At 41.2% G+C, this 26,842-nt stretch overlaps 1 protein-coding gene across 7 annotated transcripts in view; it reads right to left on the reverse strand.

The window, feature by feature from the left end:
- Positions 1-26,842, reverse strand: part of ST3GAL3 (ST3 beta-galactoside alpha-2,3-sialyltransferase 3) — a 179,640-nt gene that overhangs the window by 143,725 nt on the left and 9,073 nt on the right. For 5 of the 7 annotated variants that reach the window (XM_027683106.1, XM_027683103.1, XM_027683105.1 and 2 more), the window contains exon 2: positions 26,221-26,365. In XM_027683106.1, the coding sequence (XP_027538907.1) occupies positions 26,221-26,335 (115 nt within the window). In that variant the 5' untranslated portion in view covers positions 26,336-26,365. Of the gene's footprint in view, positions 1-26,220; positions 26,366-26,662; positions 26,686-26,842 lie in introns of those variants that run through there. The other 2 variants (XM_027683104.1, XM_027683109.1) reach the window with 2 other exon arrangements.

Below are 26,842 nucleotides of genomic sequence, written 5' to 3' on the forward strand. Positions count from 1 at the left end.
ATTTCTTCTGCATTACAACGACCCAGATCATTTATTATCATGAAAGGTGATACTGAACAGAAAGTCTGCTGGATCCATTTTTCACTCACGTTTTTTTTTTTTGCAGTTTGGGGCCAGGGGGAAATTTGGGGGAATTCGTTTAGTTTTTTAACAGCATCGCCACAACTGATTCCAAAATCTGAAGAGTATGTGATTTCATAGGTAGTGGAGTACATAGAGAGACACTGAGCATAAGTTCTTCCCCAGTTGAATGGTTTGAGGAGCAGCTTGTGTGCCTTCAGCTTGTCTTTGCCTTACAGACACACTAACTGGTCCACAAAGGGTATTATGTCTACACAAAAGCCTTCACGTCCTAAGCCAAACATCAACACAAGCAAATCGGAAATAAAGATGTTACCAAAGTATCTGCTTGACTATGAAAGCTCCCACACTCAAGAGGAAAAAGCATCAAAAAAGGCCCCCCCCTCCCAAACACAGTAACTTTGAACAGTGCATATAGAGATGCTCATTTCCTATTATTTTCTTTTAGAGACGTGCTCGATTTGAATTTTTAAAAAAAAGCTTCATAAAAACATAAGAAAAATAACCCAGAGATGGACTAAATCCTGTCAGTAGTGCCTCATTTCCATGTGCAGAAATTGTAGGACAATGAAAAACTTATTGAAATAGCAGCTGCAGGAGTGGAAGTTGATCACCACATCACCCAGCCCCTGGACAAATACAGCTGGAGACAATCTAAAGGAAAAGTGTTCCTCCTATCACACCACATACAAAAATACAATGAATCCCTTTAAATCAGCACTTGGCAGAGAAAAAAGCCAGTGAGAAAAAAAAAATTAAAATAATTCCAAGGCATCCAGAAGGTTAAATAAGAAGAAGCATTGGTTCCAGTCTAGGATCAATGGAATTAAACTGCTGAGCATCTCACTGAAGTGTTTCACAAAGTAAGTCAGCCTTCTTTAAAAAAATAACTCACAGTGAAGTTTCCAAGTCAGCAGTGACTAAAAGCACAACCAAGCTGCCACTCCTCTAAGGAGCAAAAGGACAAAAAAAAGTGCCAGTCTCACCTCTAGCTACAAGAATATTTACTGTCCAAGGATAAATTGTATTTAAAAGATCTTTGACCGTCAGCCTGAAGCTTGCAGTGACACAAAGCTTGTGTGCAAAACTGGAATAGGCAGCAAATTACCAGAGAACTGCAGAGAACTACACTGCATCCAAACACACTGGGTGACCCTGTTTGGGAAAGCCACAAAGTCTCTTGCACCTTTGCAACAAGCAAACAAAATGCCTCTAGAAAACAAAACTGAACAAAAAAACCCACCCCAAAAACAGAAAGAAAAAAACAACCCACATCATCTGACTACTCCAATGAAAATACCACGACAGGGGAACAGCTTGCTTAGAAACAGTAATCCAGCATCCAGTAGTGGCAGCATCACCAAAACAAATTTTTTTTTATTAAGATCCTGTGAAACTGCCAACTGTATTTCACCAAAAGCTGAAACTTCAGAAATTGAGAGATGCCAAGAGCAACTCCCGTTCTAATTCAATTTCCACAAAGAAAATCCACTGTAATCTCAGAAAGACAAAACTTCCACAGCGTTCCACAACAGACTCCATTCCTTATTAGCATTTCCAGCCACCTGCTGAAGTGTGCTCCCAGCCAGGATTTCACAGGCTCACTGGGATTCACAAATTTTAGAGTTTCACAAATTTTGGACTACTCCACTCGCAGAACTCCTTGTAAAAGGCAACAGTCATTTTATTAACCGTATTCTAAAACAGCTGCCTCATCTAACACAACTTGATTTGACTGGCAAAAAAACCCAACAGCTTGATGTTGGCAGGTCTGGGATCAGTACAGAAATGGAAAATGGCCTCTTCTTGGTTTGTGACAAGTCATCAGTGTTGGCAACTTTTTGGCCCCAAGTTTGACTGTGAAATTGCCTGCACAGATGAACAGATGATAGGGAAAGAGAGGAGAGGATTAAGTGAAGGGAGACAGCAATGAACAGGGCATTCTACAAAAGAAGAATATTGCAGAAGCCTGAGACAGCAGTTCACAAAACACAAAGGCCTGCTGATCACTCTGAGAAAGCAAACTCTATGTTTCTAAATGGCCTAAAGCTGTTGGTTTTTAAAGTCAGGGTTTGGTTGCAAGGGAAGAGCTTCTTTTGGTTTTGTGAGGTTTTTAAACTTTAATAAAAGAGCATCTTTCTCAGGCAGGATTGACATTCACTCTAAACCACACTAAAACAAACATTCCCATCAACTCTCCCGAACCAAATCAAGTAATGGCAACACTGACCATCGTAGGTGCTTATCCAAGGTGATACACAAAGCCCAGCATCTCAAGGCCAAGCACTCCATATGGAAAAACGCAAGCCAAAAGCAGGATTTAGGGCCAACTTCAAAATTGCACATATGGAAGAGAACTGCAACCACCTTAAGATCCTCACTGCATCCAGGCAGCTCGTTATCACCAGCCCCGGGCCCAGTGACACTCCAGAGAAGGAAATCAGAGTTATCAGTTGCAGCAGAGCACTTTCTAACAGCTGGTTTTAATTAAGCTAATTTGGCAGTAGTGACTGACAGCAAGCAGAGCCTCCTCAAATCACTTTGCAAGCATTTTTGCCAGTATTTCACCATCTGTGATGACCAGGAATACTGGATGCTAACTAGGATCTGTAAGAAGTACAGCATTTAAGAGCACTGTATCCACTCTCCTTTAACATCATCAGGTACAGCCACTGCCTACAGATAATGGGGTGTGGGGAGAAGATGCAGAACTTGAGGAAAGGTATGGGATAAATTCCAACGAGAAAACCACTCCTGAAAAAGCAGCTGGACCTCTTGTCAGAATCCCATTGTACCTTGGCCATACCCATGGTACATGAAACTTTTATGACCACGTGGATACTGAACGAATTTTGGAGCTGTAGCAAACAGAACAGCCTACATAATTCCTAGGCTGGTTGTGCAGTTTTTCTGTTGTGGGTACATACAGGGTAGGACAGCTTTACCAGGAAGAAATGCACCATGATCTCAGAAAAACCCAGCGTATGGTCAGGCTGTGCAAATATAAGCCCCATTAAGGGAATAGGAAAGGGTCTAGCAAGGGAGTAACTTTAATGACATTTAACTAGATGGAAGTTTTTTTCTAAAGTAAATCTGTGTCCAGCAATTGGAATCAGAGAGACTAATGGCATCAGTGCCAGCACTGGTACATGAGATCAGTGGAACAAAGGAACAAATGTATCAGTAAATATAAGTTAAGAACACGCCAAAAGAAAGTACAGCCTTCTGCAGGAACATTTAGCACTTACCCAGACCTGGTCTGTCTGGCTCACTCAAGATGTAAATATCCAATACAAACACGCCAGTTCAGTTTAAAACATGCAACTTGCTCAACTCACAGTAAATGCAGACTGGCATATTAATGCTACTGACGGTCAAGTCAGGGGAGTCAGGGAACTAAGCCTTAAGTCACAACCAAGGCAAAGGAAACAAGGCAAATTGTAGGATCATAAGTCCGGGCTTCAGGAGAGCAGAACTCAGGGACCTGCTTCACAGAAACCCACAGGATATGGGCCTTGGGAGAAGACAGGTCCAGGAGAGTTTGCTGATTTTGAAGAATGACCTCCTCCAAGCTCAATAATCATACAGCCAACGTGCAGAAAATCATACAAAGGCACAATACTTAAACATAAAAAGAATGCACACAAGAGGTGGGAGTAGGGTCAGGTGAACCAGGACAAACATAGAGACATTGCTCTAGTGTGCAAAGACAGGCTTGGGAAGGTCAAATCCTGCCTGGAGTTGAAAATGGAGAAGGACATGAAGAGGAACAAGAAGCACTTCTACAGGTAATTTAGCAATAAAAGGAAGATAGGGAAAATATGGGCCTCCTGCTGAGAAAAAAAAAATATGGAAAAGGCCTGGAGAAGTGGGCAGACAGATCTCATAAAGATCAGCAAAGAAAAATGCAAAGTCCTGCTGCTGAGGAGGAATAACTCTGCCTTACAGGCTGGGTGCCAACCTACTGGAAAACAGCTTTGCAGAAAAGGACCTGGGAATCCGGGTGGAGCAGCTGAACTGAGCCAGCAATGTGCCCTGGTTGCAAAGGTGGCCAACACCACCCTGGGATACATGAGGAGGGGGACTGGGGGGCCCTTCCCTGGGCTCTGCACTGGGGGGGCACTGCTGGAGGGCTGGGGCCACTGCTGGGCTCCACACTGCAAGGGAGACACATTGGAGTGAGTCCAACGGGGTAAGATGATTAAAGGATTGGAGCATCTGCCGTGAGGGGAGGCTGAGAGAGCTGGGATTGTTCAGCCTTGAGCAGAGAAGGCTCAGGAGGATCTTAGTAATGTAACCTGATGGGAAGGATTAAAGGCGGCAGAGAGGGACTCAGAGGTGAGGTGCCCAGTGAAAGGACAAGAGGCAATGGGAACAAACTGGAAAGCAAAAAATTCTGTTCAAACATAAAAAAGAATAAGTGCACAATGAGGGTGCCTCCGAGTCTCAACTATTTTGTGACTGAGAAACACCCCTGTTCTACACCAGCATTGCTTTCAGGGTTTTAGTGCAAGTACTGCCACTCACTTGAGATGGATTCAGAACAAATTAAATGCAGAGGAGTCAACTGCAAAGAAGACAAAACTTCCAGTCTGCTGGCAAGGCTATGCCAGGCAAGAAGTCTTAACAATGTGTTTCAAAGTGAAAAACTGAATTTATCCTGAGTAGAGCACAGGATAAATGTAATAACTACAAGGTTAAGGTTCGCTTACAAAGATTTTCCTTCCCAGGATAATGAAATATATTGTTAATGGCTACTATTTGAGTCCAGGAGTGAAAATTCAATGGTCCTGCTGAGGTCACGACTATTACCCGTAATAAACTGTTCTTTACTACTGGCTTTCACAAGAGAAGCAGCCAGTTAAATACAACAGTGTGCAAATTGGAGTGTTCTGGCCAGGAATTACCTGAGTTAGCTTGCAGGATCCGGGCAGTTTCTCTACAGTTGTTTCATTATACTCCACATGATGTGTCCTGCACCCACAAACTCCCCCCTCGAGTTTCACCCATAAGAAGATTTCAAGCAGGTGGATTATTAATGCCCTGCATTCTGCTAGTGAAAATTAAAACAGTGATGTCACAGAAGGCACAGCTTCCCACCACAGCCCCAAACAGCCCCTCGGCCCCTTCCCCCGTGTCCCTTTCTTTGAGCCATCACAAGAACTCCTCTGGCTGAACGGTCAAACTGGCAAAATGCTTTTCCATCTTGGTCTTCTGCTGGTTTGGAGCAGGTTAGCATTGTTTGCCACACCACCAGGTGAACAGAAATAGATGGATCAAGGTTAAGTGGCAGAAACAAGGGGTTTGGTTGAAGCACAAAAATAGTTATTAAAAATGTTACCATGTAGTCACTTAGAGCAGATTTGCCACAAAAAAATCAACATGCCGTGTTGATACTGAAGGAAATTTAAGATTTGGAAAGCTCAGGTCCTTTCCACAGAACTGAAAATGATCCCTGGCAAAGTGGTAACATTCCTTAAAAGCGGGTCTTAAATAACAGCCCACCTGTTGACATTCTAATAAAACCCAAGTCCAGTGAACAGCAGCCAGAGACTATGCAAGAATGTGGTAAATAAAACACAGGAGGAGAGATTAGGGCTGTCCAACACAAGAGAGGGAATAACTGCAACTTCATCCCCAAACCTCTACTGTTCTTTTTTTATACTTTATCTCCAGAAGAAAACCTCTCTGGAAAGCTCCAGCACAATCAACTCCTCAATCTAGAACAAGGAAGGAACAGTCCTTCCACAACAGTGAAGGAAAAACAAGCTGTATCAGAAGACACATCTTTGAAGCACTTTTTGTGACAGCAAAAATAATGAGAAAATATTCATACTTAATTGGGGAATTGTCCACAAAACTCCTTAGTAAATCCATAAATGGATGCTATGAAGACGAGGCAGTGATCCAAAGACGACTATGTAATAAAATGTCAACAGCTCCAATGAACAATATATCAGGAGGAAAAAAAAAGCTTTTTTCCAAGCTCCGTGTGAAAAAACTTTTTTTTATCTTGCACCAACAGTACCCTCTGGTGTTCCAAAGCAGCACTGCACAAGGTGACATCCAGCCCTGGCCATCGGGAACACTCAATTCATCAAAAACACCTACCTAGTGTGTTAATGAATTAATTCATTAATCCACTTCCTGTAAAGATGTTCCAAGTGTGTTTCTTCTCATTACGGAGCCATGTTTTGGGTTGGCTGTGATGTTAATCTGTTTATTGTCCCAAGACCTTCTTCCATGACTGGAAAACAACATATGGTTTTACCCTTAAAAATAATTTAAAAATTAAAAAAAAAAAAAGATAAAATTTAAAGACTATCCTTTAAGGAAGATGAGAGTCAGTCAACATCACAGTAAAATTTTCTGGTTCATTTCTGTAAAGCCAAGACAGGGTTTCAGATTTTAAAAGTAGAGTACTGTCCAACAGCCACACACCAGAGAAATCCAAATATTCTTTTAGAAGGTTCTTCAAAAAGCAAATTGAAGGCTACATCCCACCTGCAAATGGCCCAAGGTATCTGATATCCTCTGACAACCCACCATCCCCACGCTGGAAGAAGGGCCATCACACTGCAGATTGAGCACAGCAACAGCAGGAACAGGAAGGTCACAGAGTCCCTCAGGCTTGTCCTGAGATGAAGATTCCAGACCCATTCACAGAGGGTTGCTGTGAAGCTTCAGCACCAGCCCTGAACTTGAGGTGACACCACCCTCACAGTGTTTAGCTGATGACCTTTACAGCAGAGAAATTCAGAAGCTGGGTGTACTACTCTTCTTCTCACCTCATGTGCAAGGCAAGGGAGGATAAGCACAGACTATGTGAGCACTACAGGGCAAAAAGTGCCTCTAAGTGCAGTTTGAAGCACAGGCATCCTCACTGCAGGATGCCTGTGTGAACAAGCAGCAAGGAGGAAAAGTCACACGAGATGGTTTCATGTCTCCATCAGAGCTGACACAGAACCACATTTTTATACATTTCACAGCAACAGCAACAAGACTTCCAAGTGTAAGGCAAATACACAGATACTTAAACCTTGGCAAGGGAACACAGAACTTCCAAGGGCACGTAAGGGTGTTAACGAGTTACAGTGAACAGCAAGCTGATCTGAATTGGCACCACAACACTGAAACACCAATGTCTTTGCACTGAAAAGCATGAACTAGAGCACAACTGCAAACCACATTTTTCTACTCCCCTCATACAGACAGAGCCTCCAAAGAAATCCATTCTGGAGTACCACGCTCCAAGAAACATATGCACAAGTTACAGCGTCTTCAGAAGCAGCAATGATCATATGCTAAAAATATCCTCCACTACAAAGATTAAAAATCCCAAATCAGAGGAAAATGAGACTGAAAGAAGCTTATCAACCAATCTAAAATTCATAACACATGTTCAGGGGAGAAAAAAAAATATTAAAATAAGAGAAGGTGAGGACCAGAAAAGCTTGCAATGGACTTGATTGTGGTCAAAGTGATTTACAGAAGACATCAGGAAAAATCTGTGTACGGGGAAGAATAATTGGCCAAGTTTCCATGTTTAGACTGTATAGAGTACTTCTGACATATGCTGGCACAAAATGATGTTAAAAATATGGTTTCTAAAGGCCCAGAGAAAGACCTCCTGCAGTTCTTTCCAGGGCTATTTGCTACAATTTCCTATGAAGGAAAAGATTTTGAATAGCCATTGTTAAAAAATGCAACTTGTAAAACAAGCAGTCATGTTTAAGATCAGAAAATCAAGAAAATAAACAGTACTAGAAATCTGTACATTCATCTACACTTAAAAAAACAGGACAATCAGTTTACAAATTAAATATTTACTCGAGTATCTTACCTAAACTTTATACAAAAGGAAAGCAAACTGCCTTGTACTTCCAGCTCACTCCCCATTGGTTTCCTAATGCCAGTGAGGTAGCTGGACTAAAAGACAAAATGCCCAGAGTAAAAAAATGCAAGACAATGGCACTGAGGTACACAACATAAATATGAAAATAAGTTACAGCAGTTAAAAATAAATACTAATTATTCTTTCAAAACTTAAATAGGTATTTTGGAACTTAACATCACCCCTTTCTTACCTACAGACTGACTGTTTAGCACCGCTACTCTCATCTCACATCTTTCTGCTGCCAGTTCTTTAAAAAAAAATAAAATTAAGTTTCAACAATTTTTAACATCAGGACAGCAAAAAGGAGGCTTCTGCTTTACGGCAGAAGAGACATTATTTTTCAATACAGCCCAAGGCCTAAGATGTTGCAATCACAGCAACATAACTTCTTTCTCAGTACAGCTGCCCAGCATCCATCTAGAAATTTGAGACATGTTCAAGCCTGTCCTTTAAGAGAAGCCAAAACCATCTGCCTTGAGGCAGGAACAACATGGAGGAGAAGAGAAATTAAAAATCCTTGACATGGATTTGCTCCTATCTTCAAGATGAAACTTCCAATATGCAAAGGCCTGCACGTGTTTATAATCCTGCCAGAGTACAGCATCCAACATGCAATTACAGGGGATTTATACCCCACGTGATTGCACAGAAACACATTCCCCAAACATTTTATTGGACCAGACAGACATTCCGGAGACGAGGCTTCACACTCTACAGGATGTAGGAAGGGAACCACCCAGCAATCAGTGCAAAATGAAGCCTTCTGGAAACATTCATCCCAATAACTCCCACTGGACAGGGACAAAGGAAATACCACAAATAATGCTTTTTAATTAAAATGTTTTATGAAGTGTACAAGACAACAGGCTAGGAGGAACTGATAAAACTTATTTGAAAATAAAATACCTGGGAAGAAGAATATATTCACTTCTCAACCCCTACTGAAAGAAAAGAAATCATGGTGTTTGTTATTGAATATTAGCTTGCATGCTTTGGAAATCTCACCTTTCAAGGACAACAAGTGGAGCTGCTGTGAAGAAGAGACAACCACTACTGTTGGTGTAGTCACTGCAGGCAGAAAAACAGACAACTATGCTATGGATTCAAAAGGGATATGAATTAGCAATATACTACACTGTGGTTGCCACCAGCACACATCTTCTTGCACAACTAATAAAATAGCTCAAGTGTTTCTATACCACAGAGATGTTTGTATCAATGAAGTAATTCATGGGATAGACTTAAACAGCTTCATGTGGATGACTGACTGAAAAAATAAACTACCTCAAAAATAGTTTGGAAAACAACATCTGTGCTACACCAGAAACTGCAGAACTAGATGGAATTGAACAAAAAAGGTCCAGAAAGTTGAAATATGACAGAATATGCAATACAAATGCTCAAAACGATTAGAAAAACCAATCACAAGTACACAAAGAAGACTTTAAGGGCATTACTCCTTTGGGATGGAACACATCACAGACTTCCCCTGAAGCTGGCTGCAACCCCAAATTTATAGTCACTTCCATAACGATCAAACCTGGGTTCAACACTCCAAATACCTCCACATTTTTAGTCACAAGCCAGACATGCCTAACAATTACAGCTGGCAGCAGCAGAAGCAGTTAAAACACAGCAGTGTTTGCACCCAATCCAGCTCCTTTCAGCAGCACTGCCTTCTGCAGAGGGAACCAATTACAACATGCAAGGCCTCTCCTGCAACCATCATCTTCACACCAGTCCTCCACTTCTGATTACACAGCAGTCTCTAACAGCCATCCTCTTCCAAATAGTTCTAATTCTGAGCTTACCAAACAGCTGTGTGTCAAGCACTCACAGCCTAAATTTGTAGTATTGCACAAACAGCCACTGCCTTTCCTCATTGACCTTCTCGACTGCTGAGTTCTGAAATTCCAAGAGAGAGAGCTCTGCTTATCCTGGAATATCCCACTTCTCACACTGTCTTCAGGTCTTCACTTTATACCTGTAACTGCATTTAGGAAAAAAAGAAGTAGTCATATGGACCACGTACTCAATATCCACACCATCCTGCAAGTTCTTCAGGGGAAGGAAGTGACAATGGCTGCAAGTTACACACAAGGATGTTCAGACTGGACATTAGAAAAAACTTCTCCACTAGAGCACCATCGAACAGGATGCCTAGAGAGGGTGCCTGGTGCCTGAAGTTTGTTTTTCTACCCATCACTCTGTTCTATACTCCTTTAATAGTGACTGCTTTTGGACTGATCCTCTTGAGAAGCAAAAGGCCTCTGTGGAAGCAACATCAATACCTGTATTGTTATTGTACATTCAACATATTCAATATCATCCATTCCATGTTAAGTGCCCCTTCATTGGTCTGGCATTTCTTCAACAAACTCCAGTACATGCACCTCCAGTGCAGCACAGGCACAATAAAGAGGTCTTAGAAACAGAAGGTGCAATACCCAAAAGTACACGGAATAATTTCACCGACATAAAACAGTAAAAAAAGTTTAGGGCAGGGGGCACGGGGATACCCAAATTAAAAACCACAAAGCTCTCCAGATGACAATGAGCCCTCTGTTCTACTGCATCATGCTCGGTCTCTAGGGAGGGCTCCAGACAAACAAGGGATTGTGCAGATGATCAAACCCCGGGGCACCAGCACAAGGCCCACGAGGAGGGACTGAGGGAAGGAGCTTGTTTAGCCTGCAGAAGTCAGAGCTTTGGGGACACAAAAGGGCAGCCCCACAGCAGCTGCAGGGGAAAACAGAAACCCCTGGGTTTGAGATGATGAGAGGCAGAAGCTGAAATGAGAGATTTCAACTGTTGGATGTAAATAAAAGTCGGTTAACCACGAAGATAGTGAAACTTTGGAAAACACTGTATAGAAAGGTTGTGTTTCAAAAACCTCCATTCTTGGAAGTTTTCAAAACCTGACTGGACAAAGGCCTGGTCTCAACAAAATAACTGATGCTGCCTTTCACCAGGAGAGAGAGTTCCTTACATTCCTTTCAACTATTATTATACTATAATTTCGCAAAGTCTTGCTCTGTTCTTAAAAATAATTAAGATTTTTCAAGATATTTTAAACCTGAAAGAATTGGACATTAAAACGAATCCGTGCAGGTTTATTTTCCTCCAGCTTACCATATCTGGACACATAACACAAGACAAAATGGGTTTTTTTCCACTTTTTGCATGTTACACATGTATGCACACAACTGTGAGTGTACCACAGTTATATTTAGTAAAAGAGCTCTATTTACTACTAAGCCTGCAATGATAATGGCTAAATGGAATCAGAGAGAAATATACAAATAAAAATTCAGGTGAGAGAGGCACAAAGGATTCTGCTTTAAACAACAGAATAAAGACAGAGACAGAGATTCTGCTCCAGAGAAAAATCCATTGCCTTCTTAATTTGCTACAAAAATGAATCAGGAAGGGATTGACTGGTCACTCCAAACCAGCCTTAATTTACGTCTCAGGATCAACTGGAGCCAGAAGACAGAGTATTATTAATGTTTTTTGAGCTTCAAAACAACGATATAAGAAAGTAACAGAAAAGAAACCAGCATCAACCACAGGCTAATTCTGAATATTTATTTCCCAAGTCTAATTCCAAATCTCACCCTGCTTTGCTAGAATAAATCTTTCCTCTTCAAGCTGATCTTATATCAACAGTTACCTCATGCAAACCTAAGAAGTACAAAGAATAGTTACTTACAAAGAAATGATGTAATATGTGCACTTGATCTTCCAGGTGCTTACAACATAGGAAACATTTGGAAAAGCACAGCTTCCATCAGAATATATTTTTTTCCTAGTACGTTCATATAAAGAAATTTAATACCTTGAAATACTATTCATTATCCTTCCTAATCTGGCTTTCTAAAATCTTGGTTAGTCACACACTCTGAAGTCTTTCCAACCTCTATATAGATACTAAATTATTTTCTGAACCCAGATAAATTCTTAAGAGTCTCACTGTAATTTCTACGCAGAGTTAAACACTCGCTACACCATCTTCTTAACCACCTTTTTTAAAAGCATGAACAAACAGGAGAGTGGGATAGGAGAAACAACAGCACCACTAACCCCACTGACAGCCCTCTGAGACCTCCTGCTGCCTGGACCTGCGGTCTGAGCAGGCACAGCCTTCCTTACACGAGACTGTTACCAGTGACACAGGGGCTGAACTTACCTAGATGGATTTTGCCATGAAACACGAGAGACATGCAACAGATGCGCCTCTTAACACAAATTTGTCTCCCAAAATTTTTATTGTGCTTCCCTCTTTAAAGTATGTGAAATTAACAGCAGTAGTTCTTTGAAAAATTATAAACATGTCATCATCCCTTGGCAGAGGACTCCAGCATTTTTTGGTCTTCAGTTCCCACAGACATTCTACCTGAAGAAAAGCAATTCAAATTATCAAATGCATCTTTATTCTTTATTCTCCTTCTCTGCTTCAATCTCTGCAAAAATGATTTCAGGATTAAAAGCAACCAGATTTTCTCCACAGCACAAACCCATGAGACAAGATTAAATAATTAGAACTTGCCTTCTTTCTCCTCAGCAAAAGTCCTTTAAATAAAACAAGCTGTTCTGTAAATAAATGAAGTAACAAAGCCTGGTTTCCTATAAGTTTTAGAATTATCTAGATTTTCTTCCCTCTACAATAACCTCAAGCACGGTACTCAAAATCTTACATGGCTGTGTAATGCCTTCAATCTCCCTGGATGATTCTTTGGGCATGTGCAGAATTTCAACTGAATGTAAAAGAAAAAAAAATTAAAATCCAGCTATTAGGGTGAGACATTAAAGACCTTGTGAATTGGAGTGTCAGGAGGCAAAACCAGAAACTTGTCACAAGATGGGATTTGATCAGATAACGAAAACAGCTACTGGCAATAGCAGTGAACTGGATATAAATAGCAGGGTTTCTCCAAAATAAATCCCTCTAAAACCAAACGACTCAAAAAAATGTGTTTTTTTGTTTTAACATAGCATTTACTAACATTCACCCAGGGAACGGCGGCTGCCACTCTGGAACCGCGAAGGGAATAAGCACGCTCCGGGTTTTTTTTGGTTTGGGGGTTTGTTAGTGGTGGTTTGGGCGGTTTTTTGGTGGGTTTGGTGGGTTTTTTTTTAACCCCCCCCCACCGCAGCCGCCGCGGGCTCTGCTGCCCTCGCGTGGTGCCCGAGAGCTCCGCGGGGATCCCGGGATATTCCCGCAAAAATTCCGCCTGGAGCACGTCGGCCTGCCTGGGGATGGGTTGAAAATAACATTTCCTAAAGAGCTGGAGGGACAGGGAAGAGATATACAGGCCCCTCTGTATTTTCACGCTGCATCAGCTCAGCCACAGGCTCAGCGGAAACTTTTCTGGCAAGGTAATTCCAGAATTCACTGCACGTTCCCCAGCCTATTGTGTTGTTCAGTCTTCACAAAGATTAAAGCTTTTAACTGGGGGAAAAAAAAATAAATTAAGAGTGCAGAACCAGGTAAAAAATTATGCAGAAAGAAAAATCACAGTATGCCACGCAACTTTCACGTCAAGAATGAGGCACGATGTGCCCTTAAAAGAGAAAATTACTGCTTACAGAAACAGACAAGTATAACAGGAGAAAAAAATGCTCACAAAGAAAGAATAGAGATACCACAGCAGACAACTACAGGTGCATTGGATAGAGTTCTCAGGGAGAGAAAACTGACAGTAAATGTCACACGTGTACTGAACATTTTCACACCCTTCAAATCCTGCTGGTCCACCACGTGTGCAGGACAGCCAGCTGCAGGGTAAACTGTCTTACAGGTTTGTTGTCTGTCTCTTCCAGACAAACAATGGAAAAACTCAAAAGTTATCATACAGCTCAGACTTATAAAGAGGTTCTCGAAGAAAGAAACCATCACAAGATTAGTTAACACTGAACAAGGACAAGGATAAGTAAAGCTACTTACAGGGTAATTCCATTCCTGCAAAGGCACAAACAAACACTGCTGCTGAGCGTTAGTGCAGAATTATGTCAAAACTACCAATTTAATACACAATGGAAAAGAGTTTTTTTTTTAAAAAAACCTTTTGCCCACACTGTTACATATTAAAATCAAAGTTACCCTAACTTATTGAAATTACATTAAAGTCTGCAGTAAAAAATTCTTATCCTAGCTCTTTTTAATGCTACAATTACAAAGTTTGCTAGAAATGAGTGAACTTCCCAATACTGAGTTTTCAGTTCTTACCCTAATGGTTCTTCTCACTTCTACACTGCCATTTCCTGAAGTCATACTTACAGTTAATCAAAGATGGAATTCTGCATCAAGGCTCTATCAGAAAAGTGGCAAATCTACTACACAACAGCAGATTTCCCTAGTCCTTCATCCATCCACCCCTTAAAACAGGAAGTGTAATTTGCATAGGAGAGTACATCATAAAGAGTACTTAGCCCTTGTTTATGAGTTATTTTTAATTCTTCTTAAAAAAAAAAAGTTTGAGTAACTACATCAAGAAACTTAAAGACATTTAAAGGTCAAAAACCACCAGCCTAAAGGCAGTCCCTTCATATAACAGCACGGTCTCTATTCATAGAAGCACAAACTATTTTATAACATACCTTGCTGTAACTATCAAACTAACTTTGTGGGAAATAAAATACACAGCAAGCAGAAGTAATATTTTATACAGAACTGAAGCTATCATATTTTTCTAACATGAATAAGGTCTGTTTTTCAGTCACAGAATTGAAATTATATATATTATATATTATACATATATATTATATATATATTATAATTGAAATATAGATTGAAATTTTTCAATCATAGAATGGTTTGGGTTGGAAAGAACCTTAAAAGATTATTTAGTTACAATTCCTCCACCATGGGCAGGGGACACCTTCCACTAGACCAGGTTGCTCAGTGCCTCATCCAGCCTGGCCTTAAGTACTTCCAGGGATGGGGGATCCATAAGTTCTCTGGGCAATCTGTTCCAGTGTCTCACCACCCTCCCAGTGAAGAATTTCCTCCTCATATTTAATCTAAACCAATGTGTAAACTTACCTTTCAAAACTTTAGAAATATCTAAACTACATTTGAAGCGTCCTTAAATATGAAGCAAAAATCAGTAAATTCAAACAGAATTAACACATTTTTTCACTGTTATTCAATTTGCAGTCCTTACATTGTACTAACTCAGGCTTCTGCTTCTAATGAAGCACCTGACCCAACCACAAAAACTCTGAACTGAAAGATATAGAAAATAATGTTATAATGAGTCATAATGAAAAATAATAAAAGCCTTTCCAATGCTCAGATAAGGCACTTCTAACAGAGATTATGGCAGCAGTGCTAACAGAAAGAAGCAGCATTACTAATTTCCTAGCAGTTTAATAGAGAACCGCCTATGCTCCACTTGGAACATGATAGAATTGTGTGAGGCAAATCTCAAAAGGCTGAAAAGTCTTTGCAACTAAATTCACAGTAATTAGATTTCTAATTATACCTAGAGCATTAGTGATTCCTACGGTTAAAACCACCTGAACGGTTTTGTTATTTCCCTCTTTCTGAAAGCTCAGTCTTTCATCGTTTGAGCAGAAATTCTAGAAGTTTAAAGAAGATGTATGTTCAGGCAGAGACTAAAGTTAAAACAGAAGAAAAGAGTTCTTGTGTATGGAGAGCAAAGTTAAACTGTTCCATTATTAAAAAAAAAAATATTCCCTTTAAAAAAAAAAAGAGGCGGCTGTGGTATTGATGCACCTAGAAAGCATGAAGTACAGAGCCTTTTATGTGGTGAATCTGAAGGTTAAAAAGCCCCAAACCACCATTCCCAACAGTTCAGGTTGTACACTTAGTTCTTAAGGCGCTTGCACAGATGCATCTGAGGCAGCTTCTGGCAGCAGCTCACACTGGTCACATCATACCCTAATTACAGTACCTACATCACTCCACCAGCACTGCCCGGGCAGACCATGTGTTTTATTATCAATACAGTACTTTGAAGCACTGCTGTGTTTTTACAAGTATCAGAAAACAACCTCTTCCCCAAGAAAGCAACCTCAGCGTATCACTCCTCTCCTGAACTACACAGACACAGAATGTGTAATTACAGGACAGAGAGTCTCCTTTGGCCAACTGGACACGAGATGAAAAGCCTTGAGACCTTTATTCTATTCATAGCTCTGCCCTTGAGCTGCTGCATGACACAGAAAAATTTGACTTTCCTGTGCCTCAGCTTCCTCTACCTTCCTGAGTCAAGTCTATTTATCACTCTGCATCCTAAGAAACGTTTCTCAGTACATTTTTTTGATCCGTGTCTCTAGGTACCATCACAGCTGAGAAGCAATATTTATATAGTATTTTAAAGCAGTTCTGAGATTGATTCATTTGTGACAAAGACAAAAAGATGCAATTGCACTTATAAATTATTAACTTTGTCAGCATTTATTTAGAGTAAGCCTTCATATGTAGGAAGCCATCAGCTACTTACTTACCTGTTGTGAAAACTCAGCTTTTATTGATTTCTGTGCCATCCTGTTTTCACTGCATAGTGCTTTGAAAAAAAGATACTCCTCAGAACATCCAGACTCACTGTACTTAGACAAGATGTCAGTTAAACTTTTCTGTGATTATTAACTCCTTTTGTTCTGTGGGCAATTAAAAGGCACACTTCCTGCACTGCTGCAGTTCGGATGACTCACATGTTTAATCTGTGCCCAAACACTGAAGTCCACAGGATAACAACTGTGAAAAACTGATATGCTGTAGCAGGGACTGAGTTAAAGTAGAAGGGATCCCAGCATTGTATAAAAAAAAATAATAAAATTAAAGATAAACATGTTTATAAGAGCTTAAAAATGGAAATAGCTAATTTTAACACATTCTGATTTTTTTTTTTGGCAGTTGAGCAAGAAATGCTAAATTCTGACCTTCAGAGATATACATATCTTGGATTGTCTAGGCATTTCGTTATTCAAAATACCACAAAACCGGTTAAGAAACATCCTGCAGTTTCCATACCTGACTAGAATTTTGGCACTATCCTCACACATTATTACTTTCTCAGGAAAGCAAGGTATACAAGAGCAATATAATCATCTAGTGCCACAAAGGAGCAACCACTTGAAATCAGCTACCTCAGGTTCAAACACCTATTCAGGATATTCATGCACAGTACAAATTACTTTTTGCTTGATGCCTGGATGCACAATTACATTCCTTCTGAAGTGCAGAAGAAATACATAATTCATAGAGCTACACCTCATGACCCAAGTGTATTTGTCCTTGCAAGTCATACCCAGGTTTGGCTGCTTTATTGCCTCAGCTTGACACTGTGATGTACACCCAGACAGCAATGAGAAAAAATGAGATGTTACAGTGACAAGGTTGGCAGAAGGCAACAATGTAGGAAAAATCTCCTCTGCAAAACATCCCTAAGCGTCACAGACATGGTCAGAATCAGTACTAAGGTCACAGCAAAAGCAGCTTTTCAACTCGAGACAAATCACAAATTACCTCCTTTGTCCCAACAATGTCAGCAGAACCGATGGGAAGCAGAATTGAAATGGGCATGGAAGGTGCCCAAAGCCAGCCTGACTGCATTAAAGCCAAGGGAGAAAGCCCATGTGATCTATTCTATAAAATGAGTGCTGGGATGGAGCCTCCATGAAGGCTGGTAATACCTTAGTCACCACAGCCACTGCTGCAATGGCCAGAGGGGAGGACTGTGCACCGAGGGGATGCACGAGGGGATGCACGGTGAGGAGAAGGAGGAGAGCCAAAGAACCACTCACAAACAGGGATGAGACAGCCCTCACAAGGAGGTATTGTTTCCAGCTGAACACATTGCTGAGGGGTTCACAGTCAGCTGAGATGAATAAGTCCTTTCACCTCTGAAAGCACTCAGCTGCAGAGCAATTGCTACGAGAGGTAAAGTGCTTTCACTGCAATGTACCTTTCCAGAATATAGAAAGCTGCTGACTTCGACCTCTGAAAATATATTAGAGGACACAGCTTCGGCTGTATGTAAGACACTGAGTGCTGTCCCTTATGAACAGCATCCCAATCTGCCTATTCAAAGTCACAGGAACCCTTCCCAAAAAATTGTTGGGGGACCAGGGAGAAAATGTACAAGAGTTGAGCAAGTGAAGCAAAGCGAGACACTAAGTCAGGTTAAGGTCAACTCAGTGAAACAAATAAAAATCATACTCTGTTTTAAACTGAGCAAGTTCCTCAATGTGCCCATCAGCTAGTCTCACAAATGGAGAGAAGGGAAATAGAAAGGCTGAAACAGAAGCAAGACTGTTGCTGTCAAGAGAAGCAAGAGCAACTTACTGTTTCAGGATACAAAGCTAAGGCCCGGCTGTGTGTAGGGGGATGGAGAAGTATTCTTTCACCTTGCTTTTCTACCTTGCTAAAAAGTCATCATTTGTTCAGAACTAAAACAGTAACCCAGGGCTGAAAAAGCTAAAATGAAGACATAACAAAGATGAGCACAAGCACAGCACTACAGCCACCCCTTGATCCACAACACGCTTAGGGTGCTGTGCCCTTAATGCCCTTCACTAAATCTGCTCCTTACAGGTTCCTAAAGCCGGAAAAGCGTTCAGGGAGTTTTCCTCCTCTGAAGAAATCCCAAGGACGAGGCAACATTATGCTTTCTCCTTCTCTCAACAGTTTTGTCATGCATCATTTCCCATTGCCCCTGCAGAGTTTTGTCCTGCACTGTTAACATTACAGCAGCACTAGAAATTCCTGGAGAGACAGCAGGGTCATAAAGTAATGTTGGGTATTTCACTAAATAGGCAGTAACAGGCCACAAAAAGACGAAACACTTTCATTCCCCTATTCCTCTTGTCTGCCCTGTGACGTGCTGCCTTCTAAAAGACAGCACATGAATTTTTTTAATTTTAACTCTTGCATGTTCTGATTCACATTCACTGAGTTGACTGTCTCTTCTGTCCTGGTGGCACACAGGCAGCTGCCTCAGGTGAGCCAGGAACGCACACATCTGTTCCCAGCCAAGCAAAAAGTAGCTGGCACAATTACAGCTGTGAAAGACACCACCACAACTGAGTGTCCTGAGTTGCAGGAGTTGAAGTTTAGCCACGCTGCTTATTCTGGCAGACTAATAGGGAGCACCAAGTAACTTTAACAGCAGTAGGAATTTCTGGGCACCAAATCCATTTTTCTGTGTTCTACACAGATAAGAGAATCATCCACCATAGCTAGTACATTAAAGCTTTAGGTTTCAAGCTGAACACAAGTGGAATACTTCAGCCCAATAAGAGAAATCTTAGAAAAGTTAAGCTACTTTACCAGACAACTCTAAACTTCTATTTTTACATCTTTGTTTCTAATACTCACTGCTGCCTCAATAACATTACTTGCTATTTTCAGCGTTTCAAAAAAGTATTACAGTGATCCTCAAATCCCTAAAGCATCTGAAAACTAGCAATTCCTTAAAACTGTAGCTGGATCCATGTTATGAGAACTTTCTGAACATTTGCTCTCAGTTTTGATGCAGAAAGTACAACACTAACACACAGGACAGCTTAGCAGATGAAACAAACCTTGAAGTTACTAACAACTCAAACATTAGAGAAGTCACAATAATCTGTCTCAATGCTGTTCCAGGTCTCTTCCTGCAAAGCAAAAGAAGTAACTGTTTCAGGAAACTTAGACTGCTGCACAATACTGTCCAAAACAGTCTTTTTTAAAAAAGCTAATGCCCACAAAGTTAATCTTTCAGGCTTTCCAGCCTGGGAAGCAGAGCCAACAGCAATAAAGTCTGCCTTAAAGAACATACAGGCACACACAGTCGCCCCTAAAGAAAAGGCCAAGGACAGCTGCTGAGCAATTAAAATGTTTACTATCACCATTTCCTTACCACCCGTCACAACAGCAGCATGAGTGCCTTGTAACTCCTGCAATAAAAAAAATATATGCTCCCTCACCCACCTAACCACCAATTCAGCCATCTTAGCTCAAACCACTTTAATCAGAGATTTATGCTCCCAGTGCCAAGCTGAGCTGGCCCAGAGCTGTTATTTTTTACAGGAGCACTCCTGCATTCCCATCTTCTGGCAAAGGCAAGTAGGACAGTCACGGCAGAACACAAAACCATTTCGTGCCTCACTCCACAAAGAGGACACGTTTGTCTCTGTGGCCTAGTTGCTCACACACCAACAGTGTCTCTTCATTGGTTTTTCATTAAACAACAGAACAGAAGGAAGTCAGAGGTCAGTGTATGCAAGATCCACTCCCTCAACGCAGCAAAATGACACCCCCAGTAACTGAAGACACAACAGTTGCACCCACAGTAGATATCACCACACATCCCAGGGGGCTTTAGCCACGGGAGAAAGAGCATGCATGTTCCACACCCTTGTAAGAAGACACATTTCTTCAGCACATTTTTAGACACTGATACAAAAAGTGACAAAAGTACCATTTCACTTCGAAAGAGATAAACCAGTATTTATATTAACGATAAAGGTTTGATTGCTTTTGATTAATTTAGCCTTTTTTGCTGCAAGACTGGTTTCCATGGAAATGCGAGCAGACTAAAAACCTGTAAGAAGTGAGTCAGTTTTGCCTGTTTATGTCTCTTCAGTTCCCATGGAAACAGACATTAAAAAAAAAAAAGTAATAAAAAGGATAAGGGTCCTGAAATACCTTCAGAAAATCTCTTCCCAAAGCTTTATCTCTTTGGCTTCCTTTCCAGAATTAGAGTTGAAAATAACACAGAGCAACAGACGACAGAGTAGTGACTTGATTTTTTTATGGAGACATCAACAGAACATACCTGGAAACGTTTCAAAAACCACATTCAAACTGACAAGCTCAAAATATATAGCTACAAATTGTACTAACTTAGGTTTTGGCAAAAGTACCTAAAGCAGAGTATCTATTTCTTTAAATTAACTCCATGCTAATGTAGAGACATACAACAGAGAACAAGAAAACAGCATCACACTGTCCTTGTCCTAAGTATATTTCAATACTGTGAGAAAGGGGGGGAAAAGAAAAAGCTGTCTTAGAGGAATGAGTCCAATATTTCCACAGTCAGGACATTTTTTTAATGCAATCATTCCTTCCTTACAACCCATGCATTTTGAAGTTGCAAAATCGGCTCTATACATACCAGGTTAAGTAACAAATAACAGTATTAAATTTGTTATGAGTAAAAATGCATTTCTCCAAGCTGATAAAGCAAACCTAAGAGGCCCTGTCAGCAAGACCCCATCTCCCACTGTACTTTTTAGAGACTGTGGTGCCCCTTCCCACAAGCTGTCTTCTTCACAATGGTACACATAATACCTTCCTTCCTCCTCAGAGCCAAAAGCATCAGGGAAGGTGGAAGGAACAGGATGGGAAATTGTTAGGAAAGAGGCTGAAGTGCACGTCTCAAAGCCTGATCCTATCACCACAATTACTATGCAAGAATTCCCTGGCAACCAAGTGTCCAGAAACACAATGAACACAGAGGTACGAGTATCTGCTGCTCTAAGATCCTTCTGGAACGTTCAGGACAGCTAAACCTGATCACAAACTTTTTACTTCCTCGTTTGTCTCCCACATCACAGTTCTGTGTGCTCAGCACAGCTCCATGCAGCTCAACACTCTTCATCACAGGGTTACGGAATCTGTCACTACGGATGGTGCACGGCTCTTACCACTGCTGTCAGAGCCTGAAGCTGCAACACAAAAATCGGGAAAGAGAAGAAGAAAAGCTCACCTCTGCCCCAAACACTACTTGACCCAACAATCACCAGAACTCAAGGGCCCTCCTGCACTCACACAAGTGTTACACACCTCTGTTTCTGCACTTTGCTGCTGCTCTGAGAACTAACAACACACTGCCACCGACACCAAACAAGGCTTTGAGAGAGAGGGGTAGCAATCACTGGAGGTCTGTCTTGGATGGAAGAAACAGCTGAACTTAATTCAATGTTAATTAGCTCACATTAGCCAAATTCAATCTATTCTTGTCACGGGAAAGATAAGCCTTAGAGAATTAATTATTCCTTATTCTCCTTTGTATTTTGGCAAGGTGTAGAGTTGCACAGCAAGGAGAACAGTCTCTCAGAACTCAATAAGGCATCCCTCAAAGAGGACAGATTTAACATTAAAAGGAGAACATTTAATGTTAAGAGATCGTTAAGAGAAACATAGACGTGTATCTTTCAGTCTATTTTGAAGTTTAGCCTCCTTTCTTGCAGAGGTCAGAAGTGCATATAAACAAATTACTTTAGATATTCACTTACTTTAGCAGCTAAATACACAAACATCCAAGTCTCAGGGAGACTAGATTCTTTACACAGTTACCATTCAAATTCATTCATAACAACAACACATGCAGGCATTTTCTAAAACATTAAGTGAACAAACCACAGAAATAGCAAATAAGCGGATCAAGTGTTTTCCACCATACTCTATGGCAAATTTGTTTGTTTCCGTTATTAAAGACAGGTGTCAAGTTTACTAAAACCAGTCTCTGAAGAGACTTCAAGGGTGTCAGATGTAAGAATCAGATTAGTTTCGTGCCTGCTCCAGCACAGAGAGCAGAACAGAACAGAGGAATGTGACTGCTGAAGCTAGGGAGTCACTATGAAACGAAAAAAAGACACTGGTCACAAGAAAATAGAAAATAATTTAATAAAAAGGTAACTTAACACACAATCAACAATTTTGGATTGTTAAGTACACAAAAATTACCACATCTGACTTAGTTTTGCCTTTGGGGACATCAGCATTATCTTATCAATCTTAAAGAAATTTACAAGGTCACACATCGAATTCAGGAAACCACCTGCCTTGTGCACTCAACTAGGCAAGGCTACCTTAAGCAAACAGAAAGTATAATTGCCCCATTATACGTTGTATTGTATTACACATGCTCAAGGAAGTTCAATCACAGTTAAGTAAGTCAATTCAAGCCTGTAATTTGTTAACTTACAAATGCTTAGAAGCTTAACATTAACTCTTGATATCAAGTTTCCCAATACAGACTTTTAAATTTGTACTTTGAATCTGCATAAGTTCCTAGTGTGTAAAATTACATGATAAATAAAATGGTTTTTGGTGCATACAAAACTCTGAAGACCAACTGAAACCTTCACTGCTTCAAAAGTAACATGGAAAATTTTGTCCTCTTACCCTGGACTGCTGTTCACACTAATATTTCAAGGAGCTTCATCTGATATTTAAGACACAATCCATAAAAGTGTCTAGAAGGAACAACAGTACAGCCTGAATCAATTGTGACAACTGATAAAGATCAATAATCTAAATCCTTAAAGTAGCGTCATTGCTTTGTGTGTGCACTGCAACTTCCAAGAATAAATGAACAACACATTTTACACAAATGATTAACAAAAGGGAGACACACACCAAACAAGAGGTCTGTGATGTCACCTCACAGTGCTCCTGCCGGAACATCCTGGGTACCCAAAATCAGCCAATGCACTCTAACTAGGCTGCAACTTAGTCATCTTTCCAGGTAAAGGTGTTCCATTTACAGAAACCCGCAGTATTTGCACATAGATTTGCAAGCCTGCATCACAAGGCAAAGTTACCACAGAACTCCCCAGCAACTGGCAGGGCGTGAAATAACAAATGGCACACAAAGCTAAAGGCAGAAAACCCTGGGAGAAAGTTGGAACCCTCACCAGCACCTTGGTGCATGACACAAACCAGTTTCTCCACATGTAACAAAGATCTCGCATAAGTTGTGGCATGAAGGGGTTTTTTTGCAGGCCTGGGGAAGTCCAACGTGATTTCCTGGTGATATGAAGGAAGCAAAGGATGGCAGGTGGCGTAATTTCATAATGGATCATGTGGTAGCAAATAAGTGTAAGGTGATAGATCAATTTAAGGCCACAATAACAGTCCTGAGCGGTTCCGGAAAGACCCTGGCACCCGGAGAGGGGCATTCCCAGAAACCCATTGTAAGGTGATAAGGCTACACAAAAAGGGACAGAGACTCCTGATGGCTTCCCAAAAGACCCCAGCAATCGTTTTTGTATTTTACTTTGCTTTCACCTTTACTAATTGTACTTTGCTTCCTTATAGACTAATTGTACTTTGCTTCCTTATATCTTGCCTTACTAACTGTACTTTGCTTTTTATACTTTGCTTTCCCCTCTCCCCTTACTTTGATATTTTACATTGCTTTATTTATCTGACCTTTACCTTATAGATATTAATTTTACCTTGCCTTACAAATTTTACCTTGCTCTATACCTTATAGACTATCGTGCATATAATTTACCTTTTTTTTAATATATATTGTACTTTAATGCCTTAGATCACGTACTCCAAGTCATTTGGAGTGGTTTGCCTTAAAGTGTGTATTTCTTGGTCTTGGTGAGTTAAAGTGTGTGCTAGTGAGAAGTGGCTCTATTTTCCCCTTTTTACCTTGGGTTAGTGGGTGTGTTTAGATTTTGTCCTAGTCTTTGCAAATTGGTCTGCAATGGAGGGGGGTCGCTTGAGTTTTGTATTGAGGTGTTATAGTGATCTCTTGCTTCTTAGGGAGTTGGTTTTGGAGAGCGTGCTTCTGGTTTGAGGTTTTATTCGTTAAGTGGAATTTTGCAGTTAAACGTTATCACCAACGACGCGAACCCTGCAAGTCGTCACAGATTTGTATTAATAAAAGTTATTTTGTGAGCTGCTAAGAGTTAGTCTGGTTTTTTGGTTTTTTTTCAGTGCTGGCAAACTCGTTGACAGTGGACTAACTCGTAGGAGAAACTTGCTGAGAAGGTTCTCCACTGCTATTAAGTGCAGTTCCCATAAATAGGGTATCAAAAGTCCTGTCCATCTCAGTGTAAGAATCTGTCAAGTGAAGGGTCTCCCCCTAAGGAGACACTGACTGACTGTTTTCAGACTTTAAAGGCTTTGAACTCTCGGGAGGGGGACACCAATAGACAAAAAATACATTAATACAGGTGGGACAGAAAATCCTCCTTTTCACATGACAATAAGGCAAAACTGTTAACCACGACTGTACTTATTTTCATTTAGGAAGGATTTTCTACACCTCATCAACAACCGTGTTACTTTTCAGAAGGTCACAATCAAGATTTTTAAACTCCCTCTCTGAAGCACAAAGCTGAAGAAACAATCCCTGTGCAGAAAGACACTGATTAAAACAAATTCAATCTTACAATACCTGTTCTAGTACAAAGCACCTTAGCAGCTCCCCTTGCAAAAACCACCGCATCAGCACAAGTGTCATATTTGAGTCCTCATCCGTCCTCATGCAAAACTTCTTAAGAGCACACAATCACAGATTTGGAGCATGTAGAGGTAGAAAAACGCAAAGTTTAACAAGCATTGCAGCAGAAAACTCCAGCAGCACACACGGAAACACAACACAGTGAAGGCAGAATGTGACCAGCGGCTCGTTGTCGGTTCTGGATCAGTGTTTCTCAGCTGCTGATCCAGGGAGCAACAGTCGGCTGTGAGACATCTGAAACAGCCCGTGGAACAGCTGCAGAGAAGCCTGGCTTGTGTTTTGGGCAGGAGGGGGGGAGGCGGGAAATGTTTTCTTGTTTTTCATATTTTCAATAAATAATTCTCGCATGCAAGCAAGAAAGCAATCAACACAGGGAAAAATAAGAGGAGTAACTGAGCAATCAAACCTCGGCCTAATTTCTCTGTCGTTGCAACTGTAACCTCCTATGGCACAGTACAATCCTCAGATTGTATTCAATGAGGTCAGATGTCTCTTTGGACTTAAAAAGGTTGAGAGACATCCTTTTAGATGACAGATAGTTGGCAGATAATAACATGGAAGATAAATGGAAGATGAGGATTTCTGAAGGACGAAATAAGATGATGAGATAACCAGCATATATGATTACAGAAAGAAATAAAAATTCACCAGAGAAAAAAAGCAACTTGTCATAGACATTTTAAAACATAGAGAAGATTCAGGGAACAAAACCCTCAACATGCAAATTCTTTATTTTGACAATTAGGAATCATAAACTAACACAAAATATTCTAAGAACTGAGATCTCTAATACTAGATTTGTAAAGCGTGAACCTGCTCTTGTACCCAGTAATAAAAGTAAAGCCATAAAGAGCATTAGGTAGTCACAAATTTGACCCCTTAAGCATACTAAAAGCTCCAGCATTTGAGTGGGCTTAACCACATCCCTCTAATACCACTAAATCAGAACCACCTCACTGCTATTGCAACTATTTGAGAGACATTTTAGGAAGCCCAGCAAGTTACACGGTGCTTTATACTTACTTGAATCCTCCCATCTGAGAAGGTGCAACTTCCAAGCGGAATAGTACAGAAATCCCAGTACCAGAAAGAGGCAGAGGGCTAGCAGCAGGTTACGCATGAACACCAACAGTCCCATCTTCACATTAAATCTGCTCTTCTACATGACCTGAGAGAGAAAAGCACGTTGAGGTTGGGGTTGGAGCCGCCTTCTCCGATGGACATCCTCCCTGAACAGGCACTCCCACACCCACGGCGATCGTGCAACAAGGTAAACACATGGTCAAACACACCCGCTACCCGCACCGCGTCAGTGAAGTACCAACTACCACCCAAGGCAGATGCCTTTTTTGGCTGTCCCAAGGGTACACGCGGCTCCGGCGGGGCGAGGGGGGGTCACTGCAACGCTGTGACAGGGGACCAGCCCCGCTCCCGAGCGCTCCGCACAACCGAGCCCGGCACGGCCCCGGCCGCCGAGGCCTGGCGAGCACCGCGTCCTCCGACACGCCGCAGAGCGGACCCGCATTGCCCGCGGTGTCCCAGGGCCGGCGGGGCCCGCGGGCGCGGCCGGGCAGCGCCGCTCGGGGCTGGAGCGCGGCGGAGCCCCGGGCACGCCGCGGGGACGCGCTGCCCTGGAGGCGGTGCC

The sequence above is a fragment of the Neopelma chrysocephalum genome, unplaced genomic scaffold, assembly GCF_003984885.1.
Source record: "Neopelma chrysocephalum unplaced genomic scaffold, ASM398488v2 Primary Assembly neopelma1_64, whole genome shotgun sequence".
NCBI classification, from domain to species: Eukaryota; Metazoa; Chordata; class Aves; order Passeriformes; family Pipridae; genus Neopelma; species Neopelma chrysocephalum.